Source organism: Ruditapes philippinarum, unplaced genomic scaffold (genome assembly GCF_026571515.1).
Source record: "Ruditapes philippinarum isolate M1 unplaced genomic scaffold, ASM2657151v2 ctg800_1_1_1_1, whole genome shotgun sequence".
Taxonomy (NCBI): Eukaryota; Metazoa; Mollusca; class Bivalvia; order Venerida; family Veneridae; genus Ruditapes; species Ruditapes philippinarum.
Genome location: NW_026863805.1, coordinates 122205 through 146536, shown reverse-complemented (window position 1 = coordinate 146536; position 24332 = coordinate 122205). Strand labels below are relative to the sequence as shown.

Genomic DNA, 24332 nt, shown 5'->3' with positions numbered 1-24332 from the left:
AGCTAGCTGTTTGTGCCTGAAATAATGTACAGAAGAGCATCTGAAGTCTTCCGCCACTAGTAATTAAAGCTTGAAAGTCGCCATTTGGGAAAAACACACAAATTGTAAATTTTCAACTAATCATGATCATGTTTATTTATAACCTTTCATTCACCTATTATAATGAAATTATACATGTCTTTTCTGGGATAATAATTCCCCCAAACAAACTAGACTTACCTGTAAGTTGACGTTGGGTTGGAATTCTATGTAGTCATATAACAACTGGAGGGATCAAATGAGATGTGCATAGACCGTATCGATATTCCTCAGTCTTCAAAGCGATAACAGAAAAGTTATGTCCCAGAACGGGATCAAAAAGTAACATTTTCCTTAGGTATTAATATATGTAACTGTAACATTAAATGTTTTTCTGGGTGGAGTGGGAGGGCATTTGATCCCTCCAGTTGTTATATGACTACATAGAATTCCAACCCAACGTCAACTTACAGGTAAGTCTAGTTTGTTTGGGGGAATTCTATTACGTCATACAACTTCCGTGCTCAAATGAGACTTCAACACAAGAGGACATAACTTTTATGGGCTACGAGTCACTTACTATAACACATGTAAATGTTTCAACAGTAATGTACGTATATTTTTTACCTGTATCTGACATGTTACTGTAATACTGCGGACTGGAAGGATACCTCTGTTTCCAGTGGCTTCTCATAAAACTGAGCAAATGTCCTCTCTGTTGCCCATCCAGCAACTTTCATGATCTCATTCAGCGGAACTCCACTCTGCTTTGCCTTGGAGGTTACTGCTCCCCTAGCACTATGTGTTTTATATTTATCAACGTCAATACCTGCATCTCTCATTACACATTTTATCCACCTACTGATAGTTGTCGAGACAACAAACTTGTATGGTTTAATGTAACTTATGAATAACCTTTTTTCTTCTCCACGTAAATGTTTAGTACGCGATATGTATTCTTCTAATGTACTATATACACACAACCTCCTATCTGGAGTATACTTCTTGCAATTTACAACAGGGTTACGTTTACCCTTACGACATTGTTTCAAAAGCCCACAATAATACAAAATAAAGGAATTCTCATCCTTTTTCATACCTTCTAAAGTTAATAAACTTACAGAGTGAGAACGACTTGCCTGAGTCAAAACAATAAGTGTTGCTAACTTATAGCTTAACATTTTCAATGTCAAATTATTCACTGGTGGCAGCGTCTTCAGGTGACTCAGAAGTTTTGAAACATCCCACGTTTCTGTATACTTTGATCTTGTAGGTCTTAAGTTATACACACCAGTCATGTATCTCACAACTAACGGGTGTGAGCCAACATTATACCCTTCATGTGATTCACAAAGCATTGACAATGCACTCCTTGCTGAATTCAAAGTTTCATAACTATAACCCTTATTAAAAAGTTCTGTAAGAAATTCTATCACAAAGTCTATAGAGGTTTGAAATATATTACTTTGCCTTTCACGACAGAAAAGAACCCATTTGTTAATGTAACATGAATATTGCTTCTTAGTGGAGCGTCTCCATGACGCCATGATGATTTTGACAGACTTTTCCGAAAGTTCTCTGCTTTCGAATGATTTCCTGATATATGACATGCCATCAAATGTAGTTTGTTTACAAGAGGGTGAATTTTGTTCAAGCCCGGAATTCGTAGTGTGTTGCGACTTACTTTGATGATTAGTGGGATGTCTATTAACATTTCCAAAACTGCTGTGTACCAGTTCTGAGTTACCCAAACAGGCGCCACCAGGACCATCTCTGCTTCGTCTAGCAGTACCTTCTGCACCAGACGACCAATCAGACTGAAAGGAGGAAAAGCATAAATAAATTTTCCTTTCCAGTTTAATGAAAAAGCATCTACAGCTTCTGCTTCCGGGTCTGGTTTCCAAGAGACATATCTTGGCAACTGTTTGTTTAACCTGGAAGCAAATAAATCTACTTCCGGCTGCCCAAATATGTCTGCCAATTTTGAAAACAACCCATCATTTAGCATCCATTCAGTATTGTCATTAAATTTTCTCGAACTAGCATCAGCCTCATTGTCTATTCCAGGAACATGCGTTGCTGAAAGCCATATATTTCTTTCACAACACCACAACCAGATTTGTCTAGCAAGACTGTTTAAATTCTGTATTTTTCCTCCCATGTTCTTAATATAGGAGATTGCACATGTATTGTCTGATCTTATCTGAACATGGCTATTAGTTGTGGTTTTGCAAAAGGATTTTAATGCATAGCTTACAGCAAGCAGTTCCAGGAAATTGATATGGTTTTGGGCCTCCTGGTCACTCCATCGACCACCAGTTTCTAAATTTTCACACACTGATCCCCAGCCTTGGATCGAGGCATCGCAAGTGATAACAATGCTTGGGTTTCCATGAGAAATTCTCCGCTTTTGTTGAGAAAGATTATCAATCCACCATTGTAATTCAACTTTAATTGATTCAGTTACCATCATGGTGGACTCATAATCTCCTCTATTTTCTTTTAAAGCAATGATTTTTTCCCTCTCTGTATCACGATAATACAAAGGAGCAAACTCAACTGCAGAGAAAGTGGAAACCAGGAGACCCAAAACTCTAGCAACTTCCCTAATCTTTGCATGATTACGGTTTTGCAGATCTACACATGCTTGGACAATTCCATTTACTTTTTCTACCGGCAAAGTTACAATCATTTCTTTAGAATCAATATCGTTACCGAGAAAGGTAATTTTTTGAATGGGTTCAAGTACTGATTTTTTATCATGTATCATAAAGCCAACATCAGTCATTAAATTGACAGTGTCGGACACATTTTCTCGACATTCTGAGATTGTGTCTGCCATTAACAATGAGTCATCTATGTACCCAGAATTCTTATGTCCAAGCATGCGTAGAGATGCATAAACTGGCTTCATGAGCCTAGTAAACTGTTTTGGCGCACAAGAAATACCATTTGGAAGAGCTTCGTACTGGTAGATTTTACCTGACTTCTGAAATCTTAGCTTAATTTTGTGTTCTGTTGCAATTGGAACAGAATAGTAGGCATGACGCAAATCAATTGATGCAAAATAACAGCCAGGTTTGACTAATTTTAATACAGATTCAAATGTGTCCATTTTAAAATGATGATATTCAATAAATTCATTTAATTCTTTCAAATTTAAAATCATTCTATATTCACCATTCTTTTTAGGACGTATGAAAATTGGAGAAATATATTCCTCAGGATGATGTTCAACTTCTGTAATAACACCCATTTTTAATAATTTTTCTATTTCTTTATCTACAATGTTATCTTCTTCGGGTGTGAAATGATTTATGTAAGAAAAAGTTTTAATGGGATTAACACCCTCTTTAAATTCAATGTGACAATGTTGAACAATGTCCAACACTGAATCATCACTGGTTATTTTTCTCCAATTTTCAATAAAATCCTTCAATCTACCAGCTTTAAAAGTACTAACCTGCTCTACTTCTTGGGCGCCATCCTGGCATTTTTTGAAGCTGCCGATATGTCCGGCCGACCACGACCTCTACCACGGAACCCTCGTCTGTAGTAAGGATGAGGGCGTCTGCTAACATAGCCACGATAGTTGCCCCGAGGGAATCCTCGACCAAGACTACGACCAATCTTGTTCAGGTCATTGATCTCCTTCACATTCTTGTTGACGTCTGTATCGTCACCATATAAGTTATCAGTGAATGGAAGAGATGCTGAAGCCAAATAATGGTACTTCGGATCAAGATCCGACTTATGGAGTTCTTTCCGGCGAATATTTATCAATTTATTAGCCTGTCCGAGCAACGCAATAGAGTTTGAACTCCAGTCCATATCACAAGGGTCTAAAGAGTCAGCATTTTTGTCAATAAGCTTGACAAGGTTGGATGTGGCTTTGACGATCAAATCTTGAATTATCTGCATTCGGTTGTCGTCGGCCTGTGTATGCATTTTCAGTAGTCTCCAGATTCCCTGGTTGACTCTGGTTTTAACCAACGCCTCACAATTCTGTGGCCTGTGTATGTCCTTCACTATATCTGACAGTTTATCTTCCGTCAAACCACTTCTAAACGACATGTTAACAAAATGTGCTAGGTCATCATTGACTTCACTATCAACAGCGTCTTCTTGCTGGAATTTGTTCACTAATGAACTAAATATACCTCCCCCAGAATTTTTCTTAGCACTTGAAGGAATGGATGCTTGTTCAGATATACAAGCATCATCATCATCATATTGTTCTTGGCATTCATAGTCATTGTACTCATTATATTCACTGTAATCTTGATCAGTCAACTGTTCAGTGAAGGACTGTAATTTTTGTTCTTGTTTTTCCAAGCGTGTGGCTTGTGCATTGAGATTTGCATTCATTTCCTTTAATATCAGTAACACTTCTTTCGTTACCCCACCCTCCTTGGTGGGCAACTGTTTCGTAGTTTGTTTACCGCTACTGCTGCTAGTAGCAGCCTTGTCACTTGAAATTAACATGGAAGAATGACTAGACGAACTAGATGTGGTAGTAACTGGGGTTGTTTCATTTTGTTGGGAGACTTTTATTGTCTTTTTCCCCGTGTTTTTTAACTGGACTTCTTTATCTGCCATTTTGCTGAACACGCGACTTCGTAAAGCAACTCTACTAACGCACGTGGGTATGTCGTAAAATGTATTGTCGTAAAAAATACAACAAAGGCAAATAAACAATATTTGCGAACAAATATTATAAAATTGTATCAAATTGTTACTAATAACAATAAAATAATAAGATTATTGCTACGAATAGCAATAATTTGTAAGACTGACTAGAACAACAATTGTCTAAATTGTGAACGAACGAATCCGTCACGGAAAACGGTCAGCTACTGTAGAAATACGACTGCACTCTACGAGTAGCAAAAACGCACTGAGGAATATCGATACGGTCTATGCACATCTCATTTGAGCACGGAAGTTGTATGACGTAATAGAATTAACATTCAACTGATGATATATATATATATATATATATATCCTTATATAGCCATTCAATAGAAAGATCACACAAGATCTTGTTAGCATTTGTATTTTATGCTGTATATGAGCCGTGTCACGACAAAACCAACATAATAGGTTTGCGACCAGCATGGATCCAGAACAGCCTGCGCATCCGCGCAGTCTGATCAGGATCCATCCTGTTCGCTTATCAACTCTATTACAAGTAGAGAAACTGATAGCGAACGCATGGATCCTGATCAGACTGCGCGGATGCGCAGGCTGGTCTGGATCCATGCTGGTCGCAAACCCATTATGTTGGTTTTGTCGTGACGCGGCTCATATTATATTTATCAACTGAATTAAGATATCACAGCTGCTGTCTTTACAGATGAAAGAATCTGTCAAATTAGAATTACACGTGTCACACCTTTGTCGAATTAATGCAATTAATGAGACATACAAATAGGAGCTTTCACTTGATTTACTTTCGAAAGAAATATCACATCTTCCCATTTTTGTTTCACTTGTAATTTGATCTCAGTGTTTACATAAATATATTTTTAATAGAACCTCCTGATTGTTGTTTAATTAAGAGAGATCGTGGCAGTGAGTTCACAAGTTTAACTTTTCATGCTACATCATGTCTAAAATGATTTGCCAGGTGCCAGTTTGGCTCATCTGTATTGAAGATGAAATTACAGAACAGCATGTGCTGAGCATATAGAGAAAATTATTTAAAAAATCCCAATATCATGTTCCAAACGGCAGTGTTGAAAAGACCAAGATTTGTGTTGTGTCTATAGTGTGTTGCTTTTAAAGAGTTTAGAATTGCTCTACACACGTTGAAATTTACATGTATATTTATAGGAAGAATGCATTTGCATACATTTTTCAGCGTTTATATTTTGGTCTTATGGCTCCAAAAATAGGATAATAACAGTCCTATGGCCCTGCGCACTATAGAGCTAGACCATCTTGTTAAACTGGGGAGTTTGTCCACACTCTATACTCTCTATATATTTATGATTTAACAAATTTATATTCCTTTTTGTATTTTTCAGTTGTTTTCAAATTTAGTGCTATTACTGGGTGCAAATTTGATTGGCATCTATCACAAGTATTTAACGGACATCACTCATAGACATACATTCCTGGAGGCCAGAAAATCTATAGAGTCAATGGTGAAACTTGAGAAAGAAAAGAAAGAACAGGTAAGGATAAGGAGTTCTCCAACAGAAACTGCTTTATTGAGTTGGTTGATTGAATTTTATTTGACTGCATTTTATATTGAAACAGTTAGGTTTTACAGAATCATATTTAATAACTTCTTGGTGGTGGTGTTGGTAGTTTTCACTCCAGATCACGGCAAAAAGCAATACTATATTTACCAGAGCTCAGTTCAGTCAACACATTGTTTCCCAGGGCAGGCTGTCAAGCAGTTTACTACTTTACTTTCACAAGGAACTAATGACTTACATACCTGCCTGAGCAGAGGTACAGTGCATATGACCATAGAAATGAAAGTGATCTGCACTGTCCGAGAGAATCGAACCTGGATTGCCAAATTCACAGTCAAATGCTCTACATATTGAGCTTACCAGACGACTGTTGAATAACTTTTTGTTTTAAGACATGTCTTAAAAGTTATATTCATGGTATTACTCTTTTGAGGATTTTAAAAAATATAATTAACCAGAGCACAAGATTTTTTAACACAGTCCTCAAATTATGTACCTAAAAATCCATCTGCACCAACTAGAAACATGTTTTTACAAAATTGCTGAAGGGAGCACGCTCCCCAACAAAAAATGGTTGTAACATGACTGTGGCTTTAAATATACATGATAGAAAATAATAAATAATAATAGATCTCTGTTTATATTAATGTGTAGGAGGAGTTATTGACAAGCTGTATTCCGAAAGATTTGATGAACTCCATGAAGGAGGACCTTACACGGAAGATGATGAGTAAAGTACCGAAAATTACACCATTCCACGATCTTTATGTAAAACATCATAGTAACGTCAGGTAAATTATTTTATCATCTTTGTTTTCCTGTTTGTTCACCCGTTTTCAGCGGGACTTTTAAAATAATGTGGCTATATCACATTCGCCATTGTTTCGATCGCCGAGGAAGATGGCGTAATATATTCAATGCAACTTCATATTTCTTAAAAAGTGTTGGAGCACCACACTCAATACCGTATTTCTAGTATATACAGGTCAAGGGTGCTTGATTGATTAAATGCTAAAATCTGGCCTTTTTCATCTGCCGAAATGCTCTCTAAGATGTTTTATTCATCTGTTCACACTGATTTATATACAAAATAATTAAAAAATCTAAGAATCAATAATAAAAAAAGTGATATTTTTCTATTTTGTGATCTTGATTTCTGCAAGCATCTAGAGGTACTGCTTCAACAGTTTAGTGAGTTAAGCCCTTACTGTTGGTCACAGTCTAAAACTTATAACTCCTGCGCAGTTTTTTGACTGAATTTTACCCCTTTTTGATTATCAAGCACTTAGTAATGGTAGTTTTCATATTTTCTCTTTTTTCTTAAATGAAAGTTTTTATATAGATTGATACATACACGAATAGATTATGTAATAAATATAATCAAGCCTAAGATTTTAATACTGTATCAAACATAATGTATGGTCGCAGTAGTGTACAAGCAAATCTCAAAGAAAAAAACAAAATAAAATCATATTGTTAATTTTGCAATATCATACCAAAAATATATTGAGAAGTGACATTTGAATCAATTTATAAAGGTTTTTGTACTCTTTATGTAAATAATATGGTTGCAAATCATCCTAATATGACATAACATGTCTTGTTAACTTGCTTTTTTTTGTAATTCTGGAATTAATAATGATTCTTTATTATACCTTTAATATGATACTCTTACTTATTTATGCTTTTTCAGTAAATTGTGAACATTTTTTACATTGACAGTTTATTGTAGCCATGTATTACATATATGAACATTGTATAGTCAATTTGCTCAAGTTACATGTAATTGTAACTGGGGCATTCAACCTAAGGGAAGAGAGGGGATAGCAGGGTAGAGTAAGGGATAGCAGGGGGAGTATAAGGGAGAGAGAGGGGTGGTGGGGTACTGTAATAGATAAAGGGGGTGAGGGGAGAGCAGGGGATAGCAGGGTAGAGTAAGGGATAGCAGGGGGAGTATAAGGGAGAGAGAGGGGTGGTGGGGTACTGTAAATAGATAAAGGGGGTGAGGGGAGAGCAGGGGATAGCAGGGTAGAGTAAGGGATAGCAGGGGGAGCAAAGGGAGAGAGAGGGGTGGTGGGGTACTGTAATAGATGAAGGGGTGAGGGGAGAGCAGGGGATAGCAGGGTAGAGTAAGGGATAGCAGGGGAGTATAAAGGAGAGAGAGGGGTGGTGGGGTACTGTAATAGATAAAGGGGTGAGGGGAGAGCAGGGTAGAGTAAGGGATAGCAGGGGGAGCAAAGGGAGAGAGAGGGGTGGTGGGGTACTGTAATAGATAAAGGGGGTGAGGGGGGAGCAGGAGATAGCGGGACATTGGTATTGTCAAGGATAGCCAACTAGGGATAACAGAGCAATATAGTGGATAGCAGAGGATATAAACCATCTTTTTTACCTTCCGTCTCTTCCTGCATAGCCAGTGTTATGTGATGTAATGTTGGTGCATTAGGCTTGAATTTTACTGTCTGATTGACCCCGAGGGGCAGGACTTTTACCAGCATTTTGACTAGTTCATAAGTCCACAGGTTCCTTCTTTTCTCTAGGAATTACATTTGACTGGTGCATTCCAATTTACTCTATGCAGATACATTGTAATAATCTTCACCTTAGTGCAGTAACGTGTTAACTCCTATTAAATTATATATAGGAGTTAACCTGTTACTGCAATAAGGTGATAGTATGTAGATATTGTAATCATATCAGTCTCTAATATTATCATGTCATTTCTTTTTTTTAACAGTATATTGTATGCAGATATTGTGAACTTCACGCCACTCGCTGCAGAATGTACAGCACCAGAGCTGGTTAAGATGTTGAATGAACTTTTTGGCAGATTTGATCAACTAGCAGAGGTTTGTATATTCTTATAAAACACACCTTACATGAAAACTTCACATTAACTATTAAAAGTTATCCAATTCAACCTGATTTTGTACTTGAAAATGCATAAAAACAGCCCTCCCCGACCCCCTAACTCTTGAACCTTGGACATTTGGCCCCCTTACTTGGTTTAAACATATTTATTCTATACATTTTTGCATGATGAACAATATTTACACGATACAATTTGGGTGAAAGCTATGAAAGCTTATGAGTGTCCTCTCCCCTTTACTTGTTGGTGGTGCTCCCACATATGTTTTGAGGCTGAGACTGATTTTATGTTGTTTTACAAAGTTGTTTTTCATTTCCTTTTTCGCAAATCATTATTATAATACCACAATGGTAACATTTTTTGTTAAATTTCCTCTTGCGCACTTAAAATAAAAACATAAAAAATAATGAGACTTTATTTTGTAAATTATCAAAAAATGCTTGTTCTGTTGTTTTTGAAATGAAGTAAATCATCATAAAGATATTTTAAATGAAGATATCAGAACTGTTTTTGCTCAGTTAGTCAGCAGATTCTTGTAATATAAGATTGTTTATTTTTTGTTCGATACAGAATTGAAATACAATTGTACAAGCATTTAAGGTAGTGATATATGCATCTGTTCATTATTTCATGGTCGTTTTCTTCTGGAAATAAGAAATATGATCATCCTGTGGGCCTTATAATTTTTGTACTTCTTTGAACATTTCAAAACACAAATAAATCACTAGACAAAAAGTTATAAATGACATAAGCATTTTCGTTCTACAGTTCTACTGCCTGGCAATCGATGTTAACGATAACAAAAAAGAAATACTTCTAATTATGACAATAAAATTACATGACTTTGTGAAAAATTTGATTTTCTTTAAAATCCTTGCATATGGAAACTTAAACTTTTTTATCCATTATCTATTAATATGAAATTTTAATGATCTAAGATTGTGAGTTTTTGAATTGCTTGTACATGACCTTTTTTTCTTGGTATCATAATACTTTGACACGCACACCCACACACCCAATTCCCCCACAGCCTGAAAAAAAGTTCCCCTTTCTTATTAACATATACTCATTCGCTTTCTAGCACCTTAGATTGAAATTCAGAAAAGAAAATGTATAGAAATGGTCTACGTTAAAGTAAACTTTATTTTATTTTTTCATCTTTAAGACTTTGAACAATACAGACTAGAGAGATATGTATGAAATCTATGTCAAAAGTTACCTGACTTTATCAATACATCATAGTGATTTATTATTTAAGGTATCTTCACAGTGTTTTAGGGCTTGTATTGAAACTTGTTTACATACATTTTTACAGCTAACACTGTCCTCATTAGTTATAAAACATATGTTATACATCATTCAGTCAGACAGGTGACAGGTTTTAAATTTAGATTTAAGAGTAGTAATTTTAAACACCTGTAATACTATATTGATATGATTTCTTATATTTTAAGCAACATATTGACACTTATATTTCCTTTGACTTTTGTATAGTAATGTTTCAATGATTCGTGGAACAAACCAGTTAATGTATTGAAATTCCTAGATATTTAGATTAATATTGACATTATGAAATTAATTAATAATGATAATATCAAATTCATAGATATTGACATTATGAAAAGCATCATATTAAATATGACAATCAAAGATATTGGCAGTATGATAAGTTGATAAGTATTGACACCTGATGTAATTCATAGATATGGAAATTCTGAAATCAAAGACTTTGACATTATGAATTTCATAGATATTTACATTTTGAAAAGCAGAGATATTGACATGATAAAATTCATAATTATTGACATCATGATGCAACCATAGTTTTTGACATTTTTATAGAATTTTGAGATAATGATATTATGACATGCATACTTGATGGCATTATTATAAAATTAATAGATATTAAAATGGACATTTTTAGGCAATTTGACAATCTTTGATATTATTGGGAAATTCTTAGATATTTAGATTATTATGAAATCCACAGATATTGACATTATTAAATGACATTATTGTAAAATCAGAAGATATTGACATTATTATGAAATCCATTGATATTGACATTATTTAATGACATTATTGTAAAATCAGAAGATATTGACATTATTATGAAATCCACAGATATTGACATTATTAAATGACATTATTGTAAAATCAGAAGATATTGACATTATTATGAAATCCATTGATATTGACATTATTAAATGACATTATTGTAAAATCAGAAGATATTGACATTATTATGAAATCCATTGATATTGACATTATTAAATGACATTATTGTAAAATCAGAAGATATTGACATTATTATGAAATCCACAGATATTGACATTATTAAATGACATTATTGTAAAATCAGAAGATATTGACATTATTATGAAATCCATTGATATTGACATTATTTAATGCATCATTGTGAAATCAGAAGATACAAAATTTAATGTATTGACATTTTTATCAAATTCATAGATATTAGGATTATGAAGTTCTTAGATGTATATGTCAATGGAACTCTTGATTCTGATTTGGTTATTTTTAGATTTTAAAGCCATTAATTTTGTAAAGATATAATTATTACAATATAAATGTAAATTAAATTGTCTTTTGTAGAAGAACAACTGCATGAGGATCAAGATTTTAGGAGATTGTTATTATTGTGTGTCTGGTCTGCCAATGCCCACAGAAAAACATGCCATAAACTGTGTGAAAATGGGATTGAAAATGATAGAGGCTATAAGGTAAGAAATGTTTATACCTTAACTGTTCACACATCTAAAGATTATTAAATTTTAAAAATGCATACTTTTGCAATTGTCTTATTTGATAATCAGAATCTGTCCTTATTGTTTTGAATGAAATCAAGCTTTCTAAAATATTTTCACATCTTTACTATCATAACAAATTTTCAAATTTGAAAGTCCTTATTAAGTGACTCCACTGAAGTTTTTTTTGACATGAAGGGACTGGAAATATTTTTTCAAGACTTTTGTAAAATTTGATGTAGACTAAAAACTTGTATGCAAAATTTCAGATCATTTCTCTGTTTTTACAGTTTTTAATGTGCAAAATGACCAAATGACCAAAAAAATGAAGTCTTTTCATTCAAGAGAGGCTAAAATCTTTAAAAAAAAATCTATTTTCAAATTAATTTTGAGTACCATATATTTCTTACTATCTTTTGCAGACTTTCCCATTTTTAGTGTATCACTTGATATATGAAAGAATTCCAAATGTTATGTTTTAATGCTTTTGACTTCAGTTGAGCTTCTTTAAGTCATTATGTAATAGTTTTGGGAATAGATTTATGCAAAGATATTTTATTATTTATTATAAAACTGTATTATATTGTATACTAGGAATGTTCGGGAAGCAACTGGGGTGGAGGTGGACATGCGGATTGGCGTGCACTCAGGGACTGTACTGTGCGGGGTCCTCGGTTTGAAAAAATGGCAGTTTGATGTGTGGTCAGATGATGTCACCATTGCTAATCACATGGAGTCAGGAGGCGTACCTGGGTAATAATTCATTTTTTTTTCATTTTTTTTTTTTTTTTTTTTTTTTTTTTTGGGGGGGGGGGGGGGAATGGGTGTCATTTTCAGGGGTCAAGGTTTACCAGCACTGTTAAGGTAAAAATCCCTTTCCAGTTTTAATGGTAGAGCGGCACAGTAGGTTCCTCCAGTAGTAAATCTGGGAAGTGTTCATGTGACATTTTGACTGCTGGTATGATGTAAATAAAAATAACCCAACTAAATTATATGAGCCGTGTCATGACAAAACCAACATAATGGGTTTGCGACCAGCATGGATCCAGACCAGCCTGCGCATCCGCGCAGTCTGATCAGGATCCATGCTGTTCGCTATCAGTTTCTCTACTTGTAATAGAGTTTGTAAGTGAACAGCATGGATTCTGATCGTGACGCAGCTCATATACTATTTGCTGTTATCTTTGCTGTTGCTAACTACTATATTAGCATCATGCTTTAATAAGCCATATTATACTTAGCATCATTCTTCGCAGACTATAATGTCCCGTTCTTCATTAGCTTGTTAATTAGTGTTGAGTTTCTTTTATTTTGTTTCTGTATTTAGTGATTAACTAATTTAAAGGCACATTATGCCTCAGGAAAGGTGTTTCTTGTGCATGATGGGCCCTTAAGACTTTCAAGTTCACCATTTTAATGGGTTTTTTTATGTGTGTTTTTGTGTTTTTTATTTCTAGGGAAATATGAAATTTGATAGTCTTTGATATCCCGTATATCATCATATTATCAGGTTTTAATTGTATTTGCTGTTTGTAATATATGACCTTTTTGCACCACTTTGCAGTAAAATCCAAGACATGATTTACTGATATAAGTTTTCTATTGAAATTTATTGAATTATTTAAGGCGTGTCCACATCTCCAAGGCAACTTTGTCATATCTTGGTGAAGAGTTTCAGGTGGAGGAAGGAGAAGGGTACAAACGTGACTCCCTATTGAAGAGCAGAAATATTATAACTTACCTAATTATTCCTGTGGAGAAAAGGGTAGGATTATTTTTCATGAAATCATTTATTAATATTTTAGTGTGAAAAAAAAACTTATTCATAATACTAGAAGTTTTGAAAACAAGTTGAATATATATTTGGGCGAAAAGATACTATTTGGGTGTTATATTTCTTTACCCTTTTATGAAAGCATGTAATTTCTAATAATACATTTATCATAATTCCTATCATCATCATCATCATCATCATCATCATCATTATCATCATCATCACCATCATCATCACTATCATCATTATCATCGTCATCATCATCATCATCACTATCATCATCATCATTATCATCATCATCATCGTCATCATCATCATCACTATCATCATCGTCATTATCATCATTATCATCACCATCATCATCAAAGGTTGTTTAAGTAATATAATCAATTACACCCAAATGGTATTTTTTTCAAACTTTTCACATATTTAGAAATATTATCACTGTTTATTTGCGTGTGTATGTTTTTTCTTGTGCAATAAAATTAATGATGTTGTTTTTAGAAAAAGAAAGTAACAATCAGTGTAGATGAGGTGAGCGTTGTATTCACATTGTTTTATGTTATATCTCTCCCTCTCTCATGTTATACAATTTATGAAAAAATTGCACACATATACATTAATATATTAATATATGCATAATGACTTCTGACTACGCATTTGCACGAACTCTCTAATACAGAATAACAAATACTTCTTTAAAGTTTTTTGCTTCTTTGGAATGTACTAAATTAGATTCGTATGGCGATGAAATTTTTAAGTTGAACTTTATAAATACTAGTACATTCTTGAAGTCAATAAGGTCATGAATCAATATTTTGTGTAACTTTCATTTCTTAAAGCAATGAAGGTAAATAACATCACAAATTATTTTAAATCATTTTTGAAACTCATTTCTTATGGTTCAAATTATGAATTCTTTCATGTGAAAAGAGTATCCTTATAGCTTACTGGGCATTGGTGGTTCCACTCAGGTGTTTCTTTGTGCAATGAGGGGCACTATAGATATGCCTCCACAAGTTAAACTTGATTCACAGTGGAGTACCAAAGATCTGTCTCCACCAGTAAAATGTGATTTACTGAGTAGCACCAGAAATCTGCCTCAAAAAGTATACATGATTCATGGAAGGGCACCAGAGATCTGTCTCCACCAGTAAAACATGAGTCATTTAGGGGCATCCAAAGATCTGTCTCCACCAGTAAAATGTGATTTACTGAGTAGCACCAGAAATCTGCCTCAAAAAGTATACATGATTCATGGAGGGGCACCAGAGATCTTTCTCCACCAGTAAAACATTATTTTTGTAGGAGCATCAGAGATCTTTGTCCACCAGTAAAACATTAGTCATGTAGGGGCATCCAAATATCTGCCTCAACCAGTAAAATGTGAGTCACGGAGGGGCATCAGAGATCTGCCTCCATCAATAAAACATGATTAATGGAGGGGCACCAGAAATCTGTCGCCATCAGTAAATTCAAGAAAGTCTTGATGTGAACTGTTTAACGTCTGTATAATTTAAAACCTGACAGAAAAACAACAAATCATTAGTTACTGTATAATATTATAAAACAAAAACAAAGCCACCAAACAACCAAAAAAGCAACAAAAACAGCAAAAATAATCTGAAAATATTTACATTGTAATTACAGAAAGCTTTAATTTAAGATTATACTGATTGTATTCATGCTTGAAGTTTTCAAAGGTATGATCATACTTATCTGCATGAGTGTCAAATTTTTTAACTGCCATGCTCTCAGTTCTTACTCTATCATTTTCACTCTCACTTTAAAACATCTTAATTTAGTGCCTTATGAAAGCTAATACAGAGTTATTGTGTAATGTCAGATTTATCACTTTTAACTGTTGTAGAACTTTTTTTATTAGATTTGCACCATATCAGATTTGATGTTCTTTTTTTATGATATTCTTCTTTGTGAAATGTTGACAGAATGGTATGGTTTTTTGGGGTGGGAAAGGGGGGGGGGGGGAGAGTTTAAGATATTGAAAATTTTTTAAACGGTTTTCATATTTGATTGTACATTATTATTTACTTACTATCATTAATATTTACTTCTAATAATAAGAGACAAAAACATGATGATTTTACTTATCAAAAGTTTTTACATAATGACCTAGTTGCGTTTCAAACAGTTTAAATGTGTTAAGAATGCCTAATTTGTTTCTCATCCTATGAGATTTATGTGTAAAAACTTTACAAAATTATTTTACTCTGACAGTTGATGTCTTAATAGTTTCCTGCATGAATGTGAAATAACTTAATTGTTAGAAACTGATAGATGCTGTATCTTTATCTAAATTTTTCTTTTTTTTCCCCTTTAATATATTTTTATATTGCTTTATTTGAAAATAATGGTAGATATAATTTGGAATTTGCCTTGCCATGTTTTGATAAAGACTTATTTTACCCAATGCTATCACTAATACCATGAGAACCCTGCCTGCCACCGCTGTAAGAGCCACACGTGAGCCTGATCTTCTTTCTAGTCAAATCAGACTCGTGAATTATAGAATTTTCATATCAAAACCTCACATTAACGATGTATTATTTCCAAAATGTTCCATTGACAATTTTTCACTGGATGCAACTGCTTTTACCATGCAACCAGTGTTGACTAAGATGTGCCGTCTGATCTTGGTCCGCACTGTTCAATTTTCAGTCAGTATATATTTTGAAATTTTTCCCCCAAAAAATGAATGGATTTGTATTAATTGAAAGATGGACAAGTCCATTTTAGATATTTAACATTTAGCATGATATTTAGGGAGAAGTAACAACTATTTTTATTACAATATTTGATATTTGCACTGTGAAGATTTTATTTGGCATGTCATTTTGCTACATTTTTCTCTTCTTTTGCATTTTTCTAAGCATGAATTTTCATTTCACAGTCAGTTATTTTAATATAAATTCAAATTTTTATTTCTGAGTCCATTACTTACTTAACTGACAATGTTTATTTCTGCACTTTATTTATGTAAATGGTTAATATTTCCATTTTTTAGTCTTAATTTATGTAACTGGTTTATATTTCCATTTTTGAGTCTTTTATGAAATAATCATATATATGACATTTTTAATTTTTGTATTCATTTCCAGTTTCCTTTCATTAATAAAGAAGATTTCATATGTTTATCATAATTCTGATGCTAATATTCCACATGTCAGGGCCATTTTATATCAAATGATCTAGAGAAATATTTTCTTTAACTTAATTAAATAATTTAAATTGAGTGTATATTAATTCATTGACCGTTTAATTATTTAAATTTCAATACAGATTTCATTTATATAAATGTATTTCTTGTCAACTTTATTTCAAGCCTAACAACCATGTGTCAAGGATATTATGTTAATTTCAATTTTGTAATTCATATGTGATATATAAACATATAATAAAAGCTATTTGCGTATGTAACTTGTCAATCAGATATGATCAAAGATGAATATGTGACCAAATAATAGTGAAAGAAATCTTGAGATAGACTCAGACTAAATATCTCTTTGAGTATTGGGTAATTGAAAAGTTTTGTTGCATCTTAGGGCCACCATAAAAGATGTGAAGATGGGTGCATCTCAGATTTCACTTAAAATGTATATTAAAGTTGTTATCATGACTATTATGTGACATGTTGTCTTGTCAAAAAAAAAAAAATCGCATTTATTGATAATATCTATATCAAATTTGAATAACATGGTGAGAAAAAAATTAATTCCAGTTCTAGAGACAAAATCAAAGTTGACTTCCAAAAAAAAATATAAGAAACAAAAAAGGGGGGAAAGTAACAGCTTTTTGTAAGCCATATAAGCTTATTACATGGCCATCATCTTAATTATATGATACATGTACATTTGATATTATTATTGCTCTCCAACGGGTGTAGTTAAGCAAACTGTGTAAAAATAATCAAAACTTTAACATCAAATTGAAGAAAAATTATATTGAAGTTGATAATTGATAGCAATTTATAATAATTAATAGTAATTTATGTTTCCTTTTTGTTCTGTTTACAGATGGAAGGAAAGCCTATACGATCACGTTTCCAGAGCAACACACGTGCATCTGTCCGCGTGTCCCAGTATCTGGAGAGCTGGGGTATCGACAAACCTTTTTCAAATCTTCAAGTTAGCAACATGGCCACAAAGCTTCTAAGTGTGACGGTAAGTAAAAAATATTTTTAAAATAATTTTTAAGCACCATTTTTGGGTACCCTTGAAAGTGAGTAGATTTAGAATATAGACTTTAGTGCATGTTTTTGTTTTTCTTTGAACTTTTATTTATCTTTTTATACACTTTATGTTGTGATTTTCCTCTGTGGAATATGCAATACATAATTATATTTTTTGGGGCAATTTCTGTATTAATGTTGAAAGAAGTAGTATTAAAACATGTGGGAAAGGACTGTCTTTGTAGTTAGTAGTTATGTACATGTAGTTGAATTAGCTATGAATAGTTTTATATTGAATTTAATCAACTTTTAATCATAGTAACATTGTGTATTACTTTCATATTATGACAATACTTTAAATTTCCTGAAAAACAAAACTAAAATCATTCACTGTTTAATGTTATAAGTGCATGACTATTTGTTTCTGTCAGTCAAGCTAAGTATCTATGTTATAGTCACCACAATAACAAACAGTTCAGTGTTTGTTTGTGTGTATATGTGTCTGTCTGACTGTCTGTTGATACATCAGTCTCTATTTTGACATGTTTTGACCATAACTCTTTCATTTATCTAGGGACAAATCTTAAATAAATTGAACTTGCAAGATGATACCAAAGACCCTGTTTCATAGTTTCAAGGGAAGTTGGGTCATTTGTCTTACAGTATAAATATTTATTAAATTTCCTTAAATAAATTTACAGCTCATAGGTTAAAACTAGGCATGTTCATAAATTTCCATGACAAAGAAGCTTAAATATTTTGAAATTTTTGTTTTCATTTGCATGGCATGATAACTTGCAATTGTTTTTCCCTATTATTTGTTCTTTTCTGTTCACTTTATGTTCATCATTTTTTTCAGCTTATAAATGTAAGTTTATATTGAAAATTTTGCAAACTCACAGCTAACCGGAAATTGTATAGTATTATATTAACTTTAGAATTCAAATGTTTTAAATGTCATTGCAAAAAATCCTTTAACTTTAACATAAATCAGCAGTCCCTTTTTGTTACTTTCAGTTTTAAAAGTGCTGAGTTGTTGCACATGTTTATCCATATTTGTTATTTATAAATTATAAGTTTAAGACAATAAATGTATTAAAATATAAATGAAATTTGTCATGGTATTTGAAATACTTCATTTATATGTCCATGTGATCACTGGTGTTGATAACCCTGCAAAACAAAATGGTGATAACCTTTTTAAATGGCATGATTTTATTTCCAGATGTTTCCCATTCTATAATCAGTGACTGACATGACACTGGAAAAAACACCAGTGTATTACCAGAAATCTATGTAAATCCCTATTGTTTCCAGCTTATTTTCAGTGTTTTAATTCAAAGTCAGTGTTTATCAGTTTGTTGGAAGTGTGTTTCCATCATAATGTCAAAATTCTTCTTATAAGGGGATTCTCTGAGAAAAGATTCAGAAACTGTTGCCTTTCCAAATTTAATTTGATTATGTAAGTTTTAAAATTTGCTTTAAAAAATCCTCTCACGTCCAGAATTTTCCATGATAATTTCTTAAATTTGATAGCCCATATTCAGTAAACTGATTGCTAATGTACATGTACATGATACTAAAAAAGGCAATGTTTACCAAAATATGATGCTTTCAATGACCAACTTAGAGATATTAGTTGCAAAGACATTTAAAAACACAGTCAAAGTTATTATATAAAGGCAACCTTTAAATAGAGAATGCCTGTCTATGAAGATGATAACTTTATAAATTTTACTTCCAGCGAAATAAAAGGAAGTGGAAAATTCACCCTGAATAATAACACAATATGTAAAATCATTTGTGTTGCCTTTATAGAGAACTTTGACTGCTCAATACTTGTAACAAACAAACAAAAACAAAAAAGAAAAAAAAAGATGAAATAATGAATTATGTTTTGTTGTTGTTTTTGATTTTATTACTAATTTGAAGTTTAAAACCTGGTTAAAATTAACAAAATTATAGACAGCAGAAAAATTATGATGTTTGCTTAATGAAATAACAAAGTCACTTGCAGGGATACAGTCAAATCTGAATACTAAAGACCTTTACTATATCACCTGTATTGCATGACCATTAATACTTCATTTAAAGAAAAATTCATGTTTGATAACAGTACTTATTACTGTATTTAGTCGACACTTTTTGAGAGAAAAAAATCTTTCAAAAGTGGTCTTTGATGACAGAGTAATATGCAACATTCAAAAGTGGTCTTTAATGACAGGTTTGACTATAGAATAAGCTATATTTATACATTGTATGTTATACATGTAGCATATGCTTCAGTACAGAACACTGGTAAGGTGAACATTTAAGAACTATGTGTATTTTATTTAGTTATTTTTTAAGTAAATATTATTATATTAACTGTAACATGCATTATCAATTTTAAGATTTTTTTGTTGAGTTAGTCAAAATATGTATGCAGCTTTCACTTGTGAAAAGTTGATAAATCCTTTTAGTTTTATTTGTCAATTTTGCAAAGTTCTGTGATAACTACTTTCTGTGAAATTACGACACTCTGTTACAAGACTATTCAAATAACAAAAATCTGTGACAAAACAATAATTATAGAATGTTAAATCAAAGAAAAATTTAATCTCTAGCCCTGTTAGTTCAAACCCTGTCAAGGGCAAGCCATTGCTTGTTTGAGCAATAAATTTTACACTCATTGCTCAGTACTGGTTGGTTCCAGGAATGGAGGAACGGATTCCGAGATTTCTAATCTTTAAAGAAGATTGACCAGTTGATAAAATTATATTGCCTTTTTCTTTACTTTTTTTTTGTACTAACTAGTATGTCAGAATATCTTACAAATCATTATCTGAACTTGTCACTATTTTGCCAGTATATCATGTGATGTATTTTTGAGTCAGAGAATATTATATGAAAGTAATTTCGGAAATGAAATATAATGATGATATGTTGTATGTATTTTATTTCAGAGTTTAGCATTTTTAGACTCGTCACTGGCAGTGAATCCTGCTGGTTCAGGAAAAGAAAATCAAAGGTATTTCTCCCATACAAAAATAATTTTATTAACATACTTAAATGAAGATCAAAATTAATTTTAACTACACTATACAATACAATAGATAATGTGTCATTGAAAGATTGAAAAATAATTAAATGTTCACATCCATTTTAAAGTTGACAAGATGAATGTTAAGATGTCACATTAGTCTGCTCTAGTAATCATTTGTTTGATTTATAATCATAGAACAGAAGTTTATGTGAACATTGGCAGGTCCTCCTCATAAAAATAATACCTAATCTATGTCATTAATATTGTGATGTGAAAAATGTTTTAAAGAAAAACTGATATATCAAAGCTTTAAAACTAAAAGAAGCTTACCACATGAACTTTTTATACCATGAACCTTTGGTTGAGGTTTCAGGTTGATTGGTTCGAGTTAAATTCTCTACGCTCCCTGCATTTGCCACCAGTGTAGAGCCATGCCAGCCAGCTATTCCCTTGTTAGTAGCCTGATCAGGTCTATTACTGGTGGCTGACTATCTTTGATAGCCCTCATAAAATTGTAATGAACAGGTCTAAAACTGGTCAATGGTAAGAAAATCAGCAATTCAAAGGTACAGCTTTGTGAAGGCACAGGTGTGAGCACTTCCATCTTAAAATACACATAATGTAATGAATAGCATATTAAAATATTCCGTTGAATCTATATTTTATTAATGTTTTGTCAAAGATGATTCATATGAGTCATTCATAAAATTTATACTAAGATAGTATTGAAATATAAACATGTAATATTACTTATTTATCACACAGCCCTGCCGATTTTGCGACTCAGTAAAAATGGTATTGCACAGCAGTGCATATATTTTGAAGTGAGGTCATTAGCGTTATATAGAGGATATTGAATGAGTGTATGTTTAATACTCAATTTATTGAACGACTTGAATAAAATCAGAGGCTCGCATAATATTGTTTTATTCAAACAGTTCAATAAATTAGTAATACACCTGCAGGAATATAATATTCTATTTATCACATATAGAAAATAAGAACGGTAAACTGTTAACAAGAGTCATTTTTTCTTTGACGCGCCTATAGTGTAACGCTAACATTAGCGCGCTTTAACGCTATGTTTATAGCGCAAATGATGTCACGTTGAAGTGTTATTACACTAGTGTAATATCGTCTAGTGTAATATCGTTTCATTAAATGGCTTTATTACACTCCTGCGCCGCGGATTATGTGATAATCAAACATAGTGTAAAGACGCGCTAAATGTTAGCGTTATACTAAAGGCACGTCAGTAAAAAATGACTCTTTTTTTTTTTTCACTTTAAACGGTCTTTATTTTGGGTGTGTGATAAATAGAATAAGACTTATATATTAGGAGGAAAGCATTTTCTTACCAATTATCAAATTTATGCTTACAAAAGCATGAACAAATATTTTGTATTATATTTTTGCAGCAGTGCAGCTACATTGACGAAACATTTTAACAATGAAGTTAACAAAACATTAGCCAGAAAATCTCAAGATCTTGGCTTTAGCAGGTAAATAAATCATTTTATATATTCCTCCTAAATTTTAGAAAAATATCAGCAGTTTGTCACCTGAAGAAAATAGTGTTGAATTTTAAATAATTTGTCATTATATAATGTAAGTAAGTGGTGTTTTAACTTCCATACAAAATAAATCAGTATAACTGTACCAACTGCAAAAACTCAGAAGGAAAACGTGGCTCATTTAACAATTGTAGACAATGAGCAATATTTTGGAAACTGTAACATCCAGAAAAAAAGGCCTTTGAGAAATTAAAATAATAGCATGTTTGAGGCTTAATGGGCCTTTAAGATTTTATATTTATCTGCAGCTTACTGTTTCCTTTCCTTTTCTACACATTCCAAAGTTGTCAAATTTGATTTGTTTACCAGTAAGTTTTCTGAATCAGTCTCTTTATAAAGAAAAGCAATTCGATTTCTGTTTAATGTTATGTAAATGTGGTAAATTTACGACTCATTTTAGTTGAAAAAAATTGATTTCAGTTGTTTTACTGTTTGTCTCTCAGTGAATATAGGTGATAAACAAAAGCATATTGAAAGTTTATTATGATGTATTGTATTTTATATGATGGCAGAGTTCTTTAGATTTATAACCAGTATCCCTTGTTTGATTTTGTGATGTGAGATATCTATGTGACACAGTAGTAAATCTTTGATGTTTCCCTTCAAAACTAGATTGATAACAGAAATAAAATAGACACTTAAAACTAGATTGATAACAGAAATAAAATAGACACTTAAAAATTTTTGTTTTTTGATGATTTAGAAAAGATTTTATGTTTTCGAATACCAGTATGATGTTTATTTGTAATTTTTAGCTTGTTTGTTTTGAAAGAAAAAGTCGAGCTATTTTGATTGATGCAACATTGTTGTTTTGATTGTCTTGCTTTTATGTAGCCCATTATTCAAATATTTGAGCCACGTCATGACAAAACCAACATAATGGGTTTGCGACCAGCATGGATCCAGACCAGCCTGCGCATCCGCGCAGTCTGATCAGGATCCATGCTGTTCGCTATCAGTTTCTCGTCTTGTTATATGGCTCTTAAGCGAACAGCATGGATCCTGATCAGACTGCGCGGATGCACAGGCTGGTCTGGATCCATGCTGGTCACAAACCCATTATGTTGGTTTTGTCACGACGCGGCTCATTTTAAAAAGTTATCAGCATGAAACTTGGGATACTCGTATATCAAGACGAGTACTTGTATATCAAGATGAGGTGCAGTTGTTAGACAAGGGGCAAAATTCTCAAAGCAATATTTTTTGAGTTATGCCCCTTTTACTTTAGAATTTTCAACAGATGAGCTTTAATACAGCATGCTGTGCTCTTGTTGTTCCAAAACTTATGCAAAAGACTTACCCTACTATGTATTTTGAACAGGCTTTGACTTAAGAAGGCCCCTAATTGGCAAATTTCAGTTGTTGTTTTTTTACACAAGCAAAAAATGGGAAATTAAAACTAGCTCAGATAATTTTCTTAAACGTTGCATGATTTAAAGAGAATCATGATTGGCACAAATTGATGAAAAAATATTTGGGGGTTACCATCCTTAACTCATGGGCCTATTCTTTAAGTGATTTCTGTACGAAAAATTGCAGAAATGTGAGCTATATTAGTATACAGCCTGGTTGTGTAAATGGTTGTGTATTGTTTTGTTGTTTGACTCTAGTCACTGATATATGAATTTAGAGAGGGGATGATTTTGTTTTGGTTATATCACCAATGCTGCTTAGTGGTTAGAATTGCTTATTTCCACACCACCTTGCAGGTTAAAGGCCGGGGAATGTGAACTCAGATATCCGTACGGATGGCCATTAAGCATATAAGGTACAAGAGGCGGGGTTTTATTATCATGACCTGAGGTCAGCATGCTTGTAAATATAAACATGTGGTCTGCAATAGTATAGGAGAGTTCAGCATTCAGGAGAGATAAAGAAGTTGTGTATTTATTGGGGGGTAATGATTTTGCAATTT

General features: G+C 32.7%; 2 protein-coding genes across 7 annotated transcripts in view; one reads left to right on the top strand and one right to left on the bottom strand.

Annotated features, from left to right (window-relative positions):
- Positions 1-24332, top strand: part of LOC132723392 (adenylate cyclase type 2-like) — a 74614-nt gene that overhangs the window by 32328 nt on the left and 17954 nt on the right. For 5 of the 6 annotated variants that reach the window (XM_060708100.1, XM_060708106.1, XM_060708101.1 and 2 more), the window contains exons 5-14: positions 6048-6197; positions 6879-7015; positions 8959-9070; positions 11704-11831; positions 12450-12608; positions 13482-13620; positions 14134-14163; positions 17664-17810; positions 20764-20828; positions 22262-22345. In XM_060708100.1, coding sequence (XP_060564083.1) covers positions 6048-6197; positions 6879-7015; positions 8959-9070; positions 11704-11831; positions 12450-12608; positions 13482-13620; positions 14134-14163; positions 17664-17810; positions 20764-20828; positions 22262-22345 — 1151 coding nt within the window. The remainder of the gene's footprint in view (positions 1-6047; positions 6198-6878; positions 7016-8958; positions 9071-11703; positions 11832-12449; positions 12609-13481; positions 13621-14133; positions 14164-17663; positions 17811-20763; positions 20829-22261; positions 22346-24332) is intronic. The other variant, XM_060708102.1, reaches the window with a different exon arrangement.
- On the bottom strand, positions 1698-4975 carry LOC132723393 (uncharacterized). The gene is made up of 2 exons (XM_060708107.1): positions 3482-4975; positions 1698-1835 (listed from the first exon to the last, which is right to left on the bottom strand). Exon 1 carries the CDS (start codon positions 4615-4617, stop codon positions 3487-3489), a length of 1131 nt encoding a protein of 376 aa, XP_060564090.1. The 5' UTR covers positions 4618-4975; the 3' UTR covers positions 1698-1835; positions 3482-3486.